Source organism: Lissotriton helveticus, chromosome 3_2 (assembly GCF_964261635.1).
Source record: "Lissotriton helveticus chromosome 3_2, aLisHel1.1, whole genome shotgun sequence".
Classification (NCBI taxonomy): domain Eukaryota; kingdom Metazoa; phylum Chordata; class Amphibia; order Caudata; family Salamandridae; genus Lissotriton; species Lissotriton helveticus.
This window is the reverse complement of record NC_136062.1, coordinates 8782814-8797598: the sequence shown is the minus strand read 5'-3', so window position 1 is coordinate 8797598 and position 14785 is coordinate 8782814. Positions and strand designations below refer to the sequence as shown.

At 44.1% G+C, this 14785-nt stretch overlaps 1 protein-coding gene across 3 annotated transcripts in view; it reads right to left on the bottom strand.

Annotated features, from left to right (window-relative positions):
• BNC1 (basonuclin zinc finger protein 1) overlaps positions 1 to 14785 on the bottom strand; it is a 153969-nt gene that overhangs the window by 43154 nt on the left and 96030 nt on the right. For all 3 annotated transcript variants that reach the window (XM_078684732.1, XM_078684733.1, XM_078684734.1), the window contains exons 3-5: positions 10727 to 10829; positions 10405 to 10640; positions 6983 to 8883 (exon numbers count right to left, since the gene is read on the bottom strand). In XM_078684732.1, the coding sequence (XP_078540858.1) occupies positions 6983 to 8883; positions 10405 to 10640; positions 10727 to 10829 (2240 nt within the window). The remainder of the gene's footprint in view (positions 1 to 6982; positions 8884 to 10404; positions 10641 to 10726; positions 10830 to 14785) is intronic.

Genomic DNA, 14785 nt, shown 5'->3' with positions numbered 1-14785 from the left:
TCTCATTATTAAAGTGTGATGGTAGGGGTCGGTTCCAATTTAGCCATTTAATGACCTTTTTCTTTAGGGATTGGTAATCTTCATGTTCTCCTGTTCTTAGATGGGGGGCGCCTGCTAGTACCACCGTTAGACTATTAGCTTCTGGCGGGAGATCTGGTCTCCGTAGTCTTGGGGCTGGCCGACCCGGGGAGAATGCAAGGGCGCTGCCAGCTTCTTGGTGGCCATCATTGGTCCCTATCTGGGAGCTTTGAGGGGCAGAGACTGTTAATTGTGAAGGCCTACTGGATGAATTATTGCGCGGTGCCTCGACTGAAATAGCCATTAGTGGCTGCAAGGGGGGAGCGGTAGGCACGCTCGGAGGGGGGACTTTATTAACACCCTGTGAGGCTCCTGTTTTAGGAGGGTTTCCTACGGGGAGATAAGGTCCCACATTTTTGGATTGCTTACTAACTAAGGTGTTCAAGGTAGTAAGGGATGTCTCTAGTAGAGTTAGCCTAATCTCGACTTTTTTCAGGCTATCGCTAATGGGCTGGAGAAGGGAACGGAATAGGAATTCTATGCTCCCTATAGATATGGGCGGGGAGTTTGTATTGTATGTGTTGGCCACTGAGTCGCTGTTAATAATAGCTATATTAGAGCTTGGGACCTTAGAGGGGACAGCAATAGGCGCGGTCTCATTATCATTCCCAAATTGGAATACGTTTGTATGTTTTTTCCCAAAATCTAAATGGGATAGTTTGGTTTTCCCCCGCCCCCCCAATGACTTCCTACTGCATTTGCTAGGTGGAGGCCTATGCAACTCCACCACAACACTTGGTTTTGACTTGCTCTTCTTATTTATGTTCAAAGCGGGAGTTTGAGTAACCAGATTCACTGGGGTAGCGCATGTCATGGGAGGAGTTGTGTCTGTGATCTTTTTAGGCACCATACCGGGGGTGCTTGGAATTTCCCGAAGTAAAAGGGGGAAATCCTCAAGAGGCGGGGGATTTGAGCTATTGGGGAACGTACCTTCCTCTTGAGAGATAGGATACGGGATAATTTCTGTCGAGGATCTACTCTTCATAGATTCAATGGAGCGCCGTCGCTCCGCCCTACGTCTCTCTAGGGAGTTTTCTTTGGCCCCATCTCCTTTGGCAGATTTAAAATAATTGTCCAGCGTCCCTGTGTTGCTGCCCCCCTCCCTTGATGGAGTTTCACATGCTGCCGGCGAAGGCATCACCTTAGTCAGAATGGAAGTTGGAGGTAAAAGGTTAGGGGTGTGGCCCAGCCCGGCCTTCTTTGGCCCCTGACGGCCACAGACGGTCCCGCCCTTGTCCCGGGCTTCTCCCGGCGCGCTCCCGCGCAGCGGTGTTCACGCGTTATGTTATAACTGTGGTTTGATAGGTGGGTTGTTGGGGGCGGGGCGGGGAGGGAGAGCAGCCCAGGTGGAGCGGGCGCGGCTTCCTGGGACTCCTGGGATATGGAGTCCAGCCCTTTCGCTCGCAGCCCTCTGCCCCTGTTTAACCCCAGCAAACAGCTTCCACAGAAAGTCAAGAGCGCCCCTCTGCGATGCGGGACCCGCGCAGCGGGTTCCGCGAGGCGTGGAGGTAGGCTGTGGAGATTATCCTCGGGAGTGCAGGATCGGCAAAAGCAAGTAGCAAGGTGGTCCCTCGAGATGCAGGGCAAGCCGGTATTTAATCACCAGTCCGTTGGGGGCGGGGCGGGGAGGGAGAGCAGCCCAGGTGGAGCGGGCGCGGCTTCCTGGGACTCCTGGGATATGGAGTCCAGCCCTTTCGCTCGCAGCCCTCTGCCCCTGTTTAACCCCAGCAAACAGCTTCCACAGAAAGTCAAGAGCGCCCCTCTGCGATGCGGGACCCGCGCAGTGGGTTCCGCGAGGCGTGGAGGTAGGCTGTGGAGATTATCCTCGGGAGTGCAGGATCGGCAAAAGCAAGTAGCAAGGTGGTCCCTTCTTTTAGCCATTCTCTTGCCTCTTTGTGCACTTCTCTTGCCTGTTTCTGCACCTCTCTTACCCTTTTTGGACCTCTGTTGGCTCTTTCTGCAGCTCACTTGCCCCTTTCCACACTTCTCTTGCCTCTTCCTGCACCGCTGTTGCTTCATTCTGCACTATCCATGCTTCTTTCTGCACCTTTCTTGCTTCTTTCTGCACCCGTTGTCTCTTTCTGCATGTCATTTGCCTCTTTCTGCACCTCATTTGCTTCTTTCTTCACCCCTGTTGTCTTCCCTCTTTATGTACCTTTCCTGTCTGTTTCTGCATCTCAGTTGCCTCTTTCTGCAATTTTCTTGCTTCTTACTACACCTGTGTTGCTTTCAGAAAATGTCTTACCTCTTTGTGCACTTCTCTTGCCTGTTTCTGCACCTCTCTTGCCTCTTTCTGCACCTCTGTTGGCTCGTTCTGCACCTCACTTGCTCCTTTCTACACTTCTCTTGGTTCATTCTACACCCCTGTTGCTTCATTCTGCACTTTCCATGCTTTTTTCTGCACCCCTGTTGTCTCTTTATGTATCTCTTTTGCCTCTTTCTGCACTTTTCTTGCCTTTTTCTGCACCTCTCTTCCCTCTTTCTGCACGTATGTTGTCTCTTTCTGCACCCCTGTTGTCTCTTGCTGCACTTGTCTCCCTCTTTCCGCACTATCCATGCTTCTTTCGGCACCCCTGTTGTATTTTTAGGTACCTCTTTTGCCTCTTTCTGTACTTTTCTTGCCTTTTTCGGCAATTCTCTTGCCTGTTTCTGCACTTCTCTTGCCTCTTTCTACACCCTTGTTGATTCATTCTGCACTTACTATGCTTGTTTCTGCACGTCTTGCTCATTTCTGCACCCCTCCTGCCGATTTCTGTACCTCTTGCCTCTGTGCACCCATCCTACCCTTTTCTGCACCCCTTTTGCCTCTCTCTTCACCCTCTTCCCGCACCTCTGTTGGTTCTTTCTGCACTGCTCTTGCTTCTATCTGTACCTTACTTGCCTCTTTCTGCACTTCCCTTGCTTCTTTCTACAACTCAATTGCTTCTTTCAGAAATTATCTTGCCTCTTTATGCACTTCTCTTCTTTCTGCACCCCTCCTGCCTCTTTCTGTAGCTCTCTTGCCTCTTTGTGCACCTTGCCTACCCCTTTCTGCACCCCTTTTGCCTCTTTTTACACCTCTGTTGGTTCTTTCTGCACTGCTCTTGCTTCTTTCTGCACCTCACTTGCCTTTCCGCACTTCACTTGCTTTTTTCTACAACTCTCTTGACTCTTTCAGCACCTGTGATGCTTCTTTCTGCACTTCCCTTGCCTCCTTCTGCACCTATTAGTTAGAGGTTGTTTTAATCCCCCTGCCCTATTATGTACTAGGGCCATTCAGGGGAGGGCATGCCAGTCACAGGGATACCCCAACCCATAGTGTACCCTGTTTCTTTTTTTTTACATTTATTTATGCGTTTTTATATAGCGCGGACTTTACTCGAAGGCGTCAGAGCGCTTCACAATAGGAACAGTAATGATACATGAGGGGAAAATTACAAGTGAGCAAATTACAAAAGCAAACGTTAAGTTACATGAGCAAAAGTGACAATTGTGAGCAAACAAAATACATGACATAGCAAACGGTGCAATACAGGAGGAAAAAGTGATGTGTGCAGGTTACAAGAGAAAACAAAGTACAATTAGAGGTATAATACTGCAATATATGGCAGACACTGAAGCAGAAGAACAAACGTTACGTAGGCAATGGTGGCACTTGTGCAAGTATCGAAAGCAAAGAAAAAACAAGGAGGTAGCAAACAGTGTGTTACAAGAGAAAAGTGGCGTCTGCATGCTACGAAAGAGTACCAAACACAAGTAGAGGGCTAATACTGCAATAAATGGCAAACACTCCAAACACAAGAACACACTGGGAAGGCACTGGAGAATAGGATTTCCTATAATGGAGGGTTTTCCTTTCGGTATATGTAGGTGTTTTCACTGTATTCGGAGTGTCTTTCAGCATAGCACTGGCTCCAGGCCTGGTTAGTCCGAGTCAGTTACCACCAGAACCCGGCAGCAAAAAGTTGGGGGCACAGAATGACTTTGCAACAAGGCCTCTTTCTGCTCCTCTGTTGGTTCTTTGTGCACATCTCTTGCTTCTTTCTGCACCGTTCTTCCTTTTCTGCACATGTCCTACCTTTGTAGGCATAGTTAGAAATTAGCATTTAAAAGCCCATAGAAATTCACTGAAAAAAACAGGTTTCAGGGACGTTACAGTTAGTTGGACATTTCACTAGTACAAAACCAGAAAAATGTGGCCGTTATAGTTAGTTCAGCTAACTATAACTCGGCCCCTTCAATGCACTGCTGATGACGTCACATATCACATCATTCATGGCATGGTGAAGTGACATCACTTTGACCAGATTTTGTCGATTCCACCACTGCATAGAGTGATGTGTGCTGTGGCTACCAACACCAGACTCTGAAGTTGACCCAGTGACTAAGTCCAGTGATGAGACAGACATTCTTGTAGAGGTCCTATGTGTAGTTTAGCATATGGGACTACTGAAATACAAGATGCCATCATTTGCAGAAGTCACAGAAATGATGTGGCTGGGATCTGACTACCTGTTTGAAACTGTTGAATTAGTGTTAGTATGTTGCATATTCAGCCTTTATTTGGGTATGCCAATGCTGAATGAGTGTTCAGCATGGCCCATAGGTATGGTTGTATGTTGGATAGTTATAGATGCAACTTTTGTAGGTTGATGGTAAACCATAGTTGATGTAACAAGGTTAGGGCTTGTTGAGTATTGTGTTTGTAAAGGCTGTGAGTGTTTGCTTTTATTAACCAGTCATCTAAGTGTGGGAAAACATAATAATTTGTTTGCATAGATGTGCTGCTACCCTGCTAGACATGTTGTGAATACTCTTGGTGCGGTGGTAATCCTGAAGGGAAGAGCCTTGAATTGATAATGTTTTCCAAGAAACAGAAACCGTAGATATTTTCTGTGAGCTGAAGGAACAGTAATATTGAAGTAGGCGTCCTTTAGATCTAAGGTAGCCATGAAGTCTCTCTTTTGTAATGAAGGAATGATCTCTTGAAGGGTGACCACGTGGAAGTGTCCTGTCATGATTTAATGGTCTGATATCGAGAATGGATCGCAGCGACCCATCTTTTTGGGAATTAAGAAGTATAGTGAAATAACTCCTGTTCCCTGAAACTGTTTTTGAACTGGTTCTATTGCTCCTTTTTGTAATAGAGCTAGTATGTCTTGTTGCAGGAGAATTTGATGTTGCCTGGACAGTTTGTATATGTGATGTGGAATATTTGAAGGAATTGTAATCCGCTCCAGACAGTAACCATGTTGGATAATAACCAACACACATTGATCTGTTGTAATTGATTTTTAAATGTTGAGAAATTGTTGAAGACAAAACCAGACAAGTGTTAAGTGGTTGGGGAATGGTAAGGAAGTCATTGTTTGTTATTGGCGTTTAAGGAACCGGTATTATTTCCTCTGCCTCTTCCTTTAAAATTGTTCCCTCTAAACGATCCCCTGCAATCTGTTTTTGAAGTAGAGGTTTGCCCTTGTGTTTTGTATGCTGACCCAGTGGTGTCTGAAGTAGCAGATCTTGCACCTTGCTTGTTAATTGGGTCTGTGAAAGGAACCCCAGTATTAGTTTGTTTGAACCTATGAATAGTAATTTGACAATAGTGCCAGAGTATTTCAATGGCTGTGCAAAGGCATTTCACGCAGGGGCCAAATATTTGGAGTGTTGATTCTATGGCTTGATTTGAGGGTGCATGTGGGTAACTGAAGCAGTAATTGAGTATATGATGTTTTACTGGTGAATGTGAACTGAATACTGCGGTATGCAATGGGCCGCACCCGACACATTTAGACTGTACCCTTTCCGTATCATGGCAGCACCTGAGTTAACATACTAAGACAGAATTGTTTATTAAACTTCAAATAATCTTGCTTTATTGCAGGACATATTTATTTTGTCACTTTCATGGTATCACTTGCTGACTTGCTGTAATGTCATTGGGTCAAAGGTTATGGAGTATCAAGTCATGTAAAGGGCGGCAAAAGCCACATGATGTCTTTCTGTGATGATATCAGAGGTCAAATTGCACATGGGGTCACTTCTGCTACCCATGGCATATGGTGAATCAAGATTCAAAAAGGATTTCTCTTTTTATTGCGAGAGGGTGTGCAGCCCGTTGCCCCCGTTACTCCACCCGCAGGGGAAACCGAACAAACACTAAAGATGAACACCATTTAATGTCGACTTTGGCCCTAATTCACTTATGCAAGGTTGATTACTGCATGGTTTTATCAAAACCAACTATGTTCTCTACTCCAGTACATAGTTCGTGCCTTTAGAGGACTCTACTGTCTTCAACCAGAGCTATAGCAAAAATTAAGGGAGTAAACCCCTGAAAGTGGTTTGTGTCCCTCTTCTTTTAGCATCCAATATTTGCATTTGACAAAAAATCATGTCAGTTGGACTTTGGAACCCTGAACCTGCTGCATGCATGTTGAGATTTAGGACACTGAGGTAAATGTCAGAGTAACAACAGAGCTGGTTGAGATGGGCTGCAGTTGTTACTTTACTGATTATTGATTGACATTAGTTAACTCATCCCCAAAACTATGCTTCCAACTAAGCAGTTTATAAAGAGACATGTTTATCATGGTCCACAAAGTGCCACATTATTGTGTCTACCAAAAGTGCAATTAATTTCCTTTTCAAGAGTTTTCATGTTAAAATGTGGTCAAGAAAAATGTAATTGAGCTGCTTTCTTTTCACACTGATTTTCTAAACTATATGTTAATGGAAAACAAATGTAAAAGTTAGACCATTGAGAGCCTGAAAATAGAAGCAACACATTTCCGTTTGAAGAGAGACACCATTAATGACCCCATTTCAAAGTTCACTATCTAAACAATTACATTTTTCCCACATCAAAATGACATGCATTTCTCTTAAATACTCATTAAGCCCTGAAGCTGGTAATTCCTCGCCTTACCTTTCTCTGCTCCTGCGGGAAGGGAATGCGGCGTTGCAGCCCTCAATTGTGCAAATGTGCATCTCTTTAAGATGTACGTTCCTGTAATGCATTTTTACACTGTAAGGGTTGGTAAATGTCTTCTTGCAGATCTCACAGTGGAAACGACTGTCTTCCTTCATCGTCCCCAGGACATGCTGACTGAGGTCCAGCCCTTTACAGTCATCGTAAGGAGCAAGGTTTGACCTCCTGTCTTGTAGGGAGCTGTAAAAGCTCCTGTTCAGAAGATGCTGATGCAAAGCCACATCGTCTGAATGCTGTTTGTTAGAATAATGATCTATATACGAAAGAGTATCAGGCAACGGCTTAAAAACATCCACGCCCTTTGGACGGTTATACGTATTGTCAAGAAGATCTGTTTTAAAAGAAGGATCCTCCATGCCCTCCTCCTCTGAAAGGAGCAGTTCTTGCTCAGAGTCCGAAGAGTCGCTGAAAGACTTCGAACCAATGGATGACTCCGCCTTTAGTGTCGGTTTCCCATCAGTGCTGTCAGGATGCACACCTGTGCTCACCCGACAGGCAGTGTGCATTTCTAGATTTTTCCCATCACGTGATTCCAGCTCACCATCACTTACCACCTGCTGAAGGGGACCACCTTCAGAACTGACCCGACCGGGGTTTACATTTTCTGGCTCAACAGATTCTTTCTCGATTTTAATAGGCATGCTGGATTTACGAGACTTCTTTTTGGGCTGGGCATCAAACGGCACGTCTTTTGAGGAAAGATGCTCAGTCTGAGATGATGAAACTACAGGCAAGGAAGGAAGAGTAACAGGGGTATTTGCGAGTTCAAGTGGAGTGACTGGGCTGCGATAAAATGGAAGAACCGGTTGAACAGTTTTCAGGTTTGGGAACAGAACGCCGCCATTTTGACCCATGTTGGGAAAACTAGGTGGCACTTTTAAGTCTGTACAAGATGTTACATAGTTCGGGGTCCCTCTGTTGTCTGAATGTGCAGGGATGTAGTCTGTCCTTTTATTGTTTTCTGACACTGATATCCTCAGGCCGTTCCTCAGATCTTTATCTCTGTTATTTCTGTTCATTGGCATGTGAAGTCGTGGGTTGGGATTTGAGCTATGGCGATTCCGGCTGCGCAGAGAGCTGAAAACCATATTGCAGCCTTCAATGGTGCACCTGTGTTTTATCTTTAGGTGCACAGCATTGTAGTGTATTTTGAGAGTGCCTTTGTCGTAGAATGTCTTTTCACAGGCTGTGCAGTAGACACGCCCTTTCCGTGGCCCACTGCCATTACGCTCAGCTGCCCTCATGCTTTCTGGGGACAGAGGTGTCATTTCAAGCTTGGCTCCTGCATCCTGTGAACTAGAATCACTTAGTGGGCTATCATCTTCGATTTTAGTGCTGACAGATTGGATGGGGACACTGGTATCTTCATTTTCCTGTTGAAATGAAGCAGAACTGGAAGTCAAGAAGCTGCTTTCAGGAAATTCGCTAGGATCATCTTGTTTGCTTTCACTGACCTTCATTTGACCTTGCCGAATGAAATGTCTGTTGGGTGTTGAACCCAGCAAAGGTGGAGGCAAAGGACTGAAAAACTGGAATGGCAGCATGAAAGCCATATTGTTTACAATATTTTCAAAGTGATGAATGTTGGAGGGGTTTATTTTTTCTAAGGGAGCTGGAGGCGGTGGGCTACATCTGTGACTACTGCTTTCTATAAATGCCCTGATATCGGAATTCGTTCTGGCAGTTGGCATTACCACCGATAGTCCTTCTTTCTCTTGGACTGCCATTAACTCCACAATTGACTTTGTCTCGCCAAATCGAAGAAATTGCTGCAAGGCAGCCAGTTCCTCTTCGTTGGTCATTATGTTCCAGTGATCCAGTACTTTCCCAGTTCCATCCTAGAAAAGAAATGGGACATCGGAACCATAATTAGGATACCACGTCTACAATAATCAAACTTATCAAGTGATTAACATGCAGGCCATGTGTAGTAACATGTATACAGCAGGTGTCAGTGGGTGATCTGCAGGTCAGCACAGCCTTGTTGCTTTTAAAAGAAAGCATCCCCTTGTTTATGTTCGTGCTAAAGGTTGCAGCCATCTTACGTATTTGGCCCTCTGACCTCAGTACACCCTCCTAGGGAGAACAAGGCAGGGTTCCTTAAATCACCATAGGATTTACACAACATGTGGACCGCAATCTAGCTGCAGAACCTCAGTGACACCAGTTCCATTGCGACACTTGTCCTATGTCGGGAAAATGCTACAGACTTGTTTTGCAAAACTGCCTAAAATATCACAATTTAACCCTACTGAGAATAACTTTCACCAAACACTGGAAAACATACGCCCTTGTGAAAACCTATGACATCAAAATAAAAATTCTGCCTCAAGAGCGACCCCTCTTATCAAATTGGTCGATTCATTTATTTTTGCTGACATGTAAGAATTTGCTGCGCTAATCCTTTGCCTGCAAATTTATACCATTCGTTAAAGCTGATGCCAACATTTTATCATTCAATATAAAAAGTAATTATGGTTATTGCCCTTTTTGCTTTTCTAGAAGACATACATGTAAAATGTATGGGGGCATTTCTGAATGTCCTTTCAGAATTCTTCATACAGACGTTTTAAAGACATCAGTGATAGCTTTGCTTTTTTGAAGATATCCCCTGTAGTTGTTTTAGGTCACCAGCAATATTTGTCTTCATGTCAAATTGATATATTTTCTTTGTAAAACAATTATATACACAGTCATCATGGCAACTGGAGGCCCCGAAGTGCAAACTTCAGAGAATAGAGCAATCTAATACCTAGATAGGGGCGATCATTTCTGCAAAGCATTCTACTGCAAGGTTTAAAAGTCTTCCGAGCCACTAAGAGCAGAGAGAACAAATGAACCTGTATTGATCGCTTGCCAGCGCTCACATACACAGCTGTAATTACTCCAGAGTGTTGGAGTTCTTTCAAATTCTAGCAAGGCTGAACTTTTCCCAATCACTACAATAAATATTTTATGACAGCACATGTATTTGATGGCCTACTGAGATTCTTCACAGTGCATGTAAGAGTTTCTAAGATGGCGAAGAATGTATTGTCATAAATATTTCATGTGATCGTTTCAAGGTAATTGATGCCATATTTGTAATCTTAACACTAAAACGCAAGATTATCAAGATCATTAAATATTGATCTGTGTCATAATGTAAGATCATGATGTTACTTTAGGTAAAAGGGCAATTTGTGGCTCTTTGAAGGAGCGGCAATTTATCCTATACAAAATATTTAATTAGCTCAGGTCTGTTCTCAGTTGCTCTACATTTTCTTTTCATTTGGTGTCCAAGACTCTGTACACCATACAGCGCCGTGTGTCAATGTATGCATCCCCACCCTTTTCCACATCCTCGTCGATTCCAGTACCTGAAGAACATAGCCACGAATGTAATCTTGCAGTGTCCAGTCCAGCGCCTGCAGGATGTGAATCACCTCGTCCTGTTTGAGAACGCTGAAAAGGCGGTCCAGCAGGATCTTTAGACGGATGGGGATGGCTTGCGTTCCGTACAGCATGAGACTGCAGATATCGAAGACTACATTCGACTGGACTATCTCGACCTGGCTGGTTGGATATACATAGGGTATCCTTAATTTGCTTAGGGCTGGAAAAAGAAAATATACAAATATCAGGCAATAATTTACACCCATGATTCATAAAGAATATCCCCTTAAAAGGTGCAAAGGTTACCATGAGCTACCCATCCGTGCCTGCACTGGTCGCACTGCCGATTGTTTATTTTTCCTGGCTTATAACTTGGACAGCTGCAGTTCACTAAAGTGCATCGGATAACCTGCAAATGGACAAAAACCTATGTATATAAATCTGACATATAATATGACCCAAAACAATCACAATAAACAGTTTTTTAGTGCGGGGATGGGGGTGGGGGTAAAGTGGAAGGAGCAAATTAGCACCACTGATTTCTGCATTAAAAAAAAATTATTCCACACATTATCCAAGGATGACTTGTCTGATTGATTGAAGCACATTTCTAAAGTGCACGGATACCTGGTCAGACGCTGTAGTATATTAAGTGAGGTAACCGGGGGTACCAGCTCCTAACCTTAGCTTTTCCTATGAAACTCCTGTTCTCAAGGATCATGGAAGCAGCAAAGCGCTCTGTTTACATTATGTTTCCACTTCTTTCTCTTCTAATAGTCCCTCAGGAGCAATCAGGAGACTCTTGAGCAGATAAACGTGCGATAAGAGTTCAATCCTGTGATTTCATTGGAGGGTCAAAAGTTGTGCAAAGTCACTGCTGCTGGTGTTGGCAATCCAGAGATTCCACTTCCATGGAAGACAAATACTTTTAGAGGTCAGTTCTAAAGATGTACATTGCTTTTTCATTGTAAAGCTCCTGTCCCTACAACCAGGCCTGAAATTGTTCTGTCAGATCTCGCCCATTTATTAAAACAGTAGAAAACGAGTCATATGGCCGGGTTAAGAAAGGGTTGTCCCAATGTGTGTCTATCGGAAAATGTGTTAGTACATATGGGCCACAGTCACTTAAAGGAGAGTTTGAGATGAAAAACCCTTAAAAACACTGCAATCTTTACTGAATTCAGAAGTCTCAAAATTAATTTGCTTAAGAAATATGGTACCATAACCAAAGGCTCAATGGGCTAAGAATCTGACTTTGATATACTTTTTGCACCCAACACACATTTGGTGATACCGAACAGGCAGGGTGCAATGTAAACCACTTCGGCACAAGAGGCCTGGCAGTTCAATGTGTTCTTTTGGTGTAATCAATGTGCATGTTATGAGTCCAAGGCAAATGAACTCTGCCACGGTTAGGTCGGTGTATTTCCTGTTTCTGAATGAGGGTGCAGAGTTAAATCGTTTTTGGCTAAGGTGGTGTAACAACTGATTTATGTTCGGGGCAACTGGGTTTACAGGACCCAGAGGTCTCTTTCTGTGAGAATGCACCGCAAGGTAACAAAACCCATCCATAACGGGAGCCATCGCATTACTGAAAAGGTTATAACAGAGTATACTTCAAAAGCATGTTTACCATGATTCTGTGCACCATAAGGCAGTGCATGCCAAGCAACAGGGCAGGCAATGTGCAGGTCCACATTATTAATATCAAACCGAGTACCAAAAAGTACAGGTCATAACGTGATTAGGATTTTGTCACGGGCATTAGGTCACAGTTCATTTTTTCAATAGGGTTTGAAGGGAATCAGGTTTGAATAAATCTGGGCTAAACCCATTCCCGAATCCCCCTTAATGCTGCTACTAAGGAACACCTGCCCCGCTGAGAGGCCAACATGCCAGTAGTCTGCTCACTTTCGTACCTGCCTCTAACCAGGCAATAATTTATTCTCACCACTGCTGGTTAGTGAAGTCCAGGAGCAAAGCCCACCCTTTCCACTCTTTCGTGCTCCCCTAATCCAACATGGTCTGCTCTCTGCTTGTGTTCTCAATGCAGCAATAGTAACCTCTCGAGTACACGCAAGACTCCAAACAAATGCACATTGAATCTCACAATGTCTGTATCCCTATTGCCCCACTCAACTGTCCGTGTCCTCTGCCTAAAAGGCATTCAACCCAAACTATGCACTGCACACTGCCTGAAGATTAATCAAACCATCTCTCTGATGAGGTAGGAACCCCTCCATCCTGATCCTCTCCTTCATCCACTGGAAACCTATGTTAATGAATAAAACCAACAATCGCCGAGGCCCTCGGTATCGACTCCCTAACCATGCGTTTCACTGCAGCAAAGGAAACCTAGGCTACAACCTGAATGTCAACCCAGCCTATGTTAACTTCACTCCGGCTGTGCACAGAAGCCTACAGAGGGAGAATGCACTTCTTTGTCAGCAGGTCAATTGCTACCTCCCTTGCAATACATCTGATCCCACCTCCCTGCAGTGCCTACCCAACATAACAGTTGTCCTCTATCAACCGGCTAAGCATACAAGTATCTTTTAATCAGACGCAAATATGGTTCCTGGGACATTCCCTTAACCATCCGGTTTCGTGTAGCAAAGACCTCAATTCTCTGTCATCCAATGGTCACCTCTAGTAGCACTTAATATCTTTTCATCCTATCCAACCCTAATTCCACTTTCAATTTTTAGTAACCCTACCATCATCCCGGACTTTAACATTCCTATACCCTCCTTTTCCTTTGCAAAGTCCTGGAGCCTTTACTCCAGAACGGATTCATCCTACACTCTTCAACAAATAATATCTGTGCTCATATATACCTCCGGTACTACTCCACAGCCCTTTATGGCGATTGTGCCACACTCCCGATTTGCTCTATCTGCCAAGTCCCTCATGCCTCAATTTTCATATACAAATGGAGTACAAATACAATGCAAATAGGAATTCGCTCACACTTAACACCCCAAGGCACACTGTGGCATTTTCACAGCCTTCCCTTCTGCTGGTAAAATGAATCATTTTGTTTTAATTCTGAACTGTTATTAAAGGACTGCTCACCCTTCCACTTCTGATAGAACTTGGAAGTGTTTCAGAGGCACGTAACACTTTTATAACTAAGACCTTTAATAACCAGTATAGCCCAAGGCAGAAGGGCTTTAAGGCTATTAGAACATTGAAATATTGAGTGCTCTATTGAAGACAATGGAGTTTTCCGGTGGCTTCTAATGGCTGCTAGAAGCTCGGAGCATCAGGCTCGGTGATGCCTTTGCTTTATAAATTAGAATATTCGGCCCTCTAGGGGCTGGATGTTCTAATAGCCTTAGAGCCATTCGCAATGTGCTCTACTGGCCACTAAAGGTCCGCTCCCTTGTTAAAGGCCCCCACCTTCGGCTCAGGTTTTTAACGCTGGAGCGGGCCTGTAATATAGCCATATAGCCCCAGTAGGGGGCTATACCGCCTATTAAAGGCCCGAGGGGAGGGCCTTTAACAAGTGAGCGGGACTTTAATGGCCAGTATAGCCCCGCTATGGAGGGCTAAAGGGCTATTAGAAAATTCGGCCACTAGAGGGCAGGATGTTCTAACAAATACAAAAATTATCCGAGGGGATTTAAATACCCTTGGATTCCGAGAGTCCTTTGATCACAGCAGCAGCTGTGAATGAAAAAAAAATTCGAATGTTGCTCTGCAGGTTTCTACCGGCCCATAGAAGCCCAGCGCACTCCATTGTTTGCAATGAAGTGCTCAACATTCTAATGTTCTAATGGCCAGTGGAGCCCACTACAGAGCGCTCAAAGGCTATTTTATAGAATATGTAATGGAAGTTTGATATAAAGGGGTATGCTCTTCCACTTCCTGGGTGCACAGAGAGATATAGAGATGCCTGTTTTAGCTAAGAAGAGCATTGGAATCTAAAACTGCACTATTAGTCTTGCTGGAGGTTATGCTTGTTAATTTGACAGTGCAGGTAGATAAAAACGCCTTTCTTGATTATATTTCAACAGAATATCAAGAGTTAGGTGGGTCTGTAGTTAGTGAATTCCACTAGATTCAAAATCGTTTTTTATCAGGAGTGATAGAATCGGTGCCATTCAAATATATATTGAAGATGCCTTAAAGTTAGGTACGGTTTATGTTGAGAAAAATCTAACTAGATTAATTCTTTGTGAAGCATACTAAAATGTTTGCAAACTTGTGTGTCAGTCTATTTGAAAATGTCATGGAACCTTAGTTACTTAATGCGATGGGACGTAAGGCTTGAAAATATTGCAGGTGGTGGTTGGCTTTGAGCAGTTGATTTGAAACCAGATGAGTTTGTATTTTCACTTTGATGAACTAATTGATTGTACA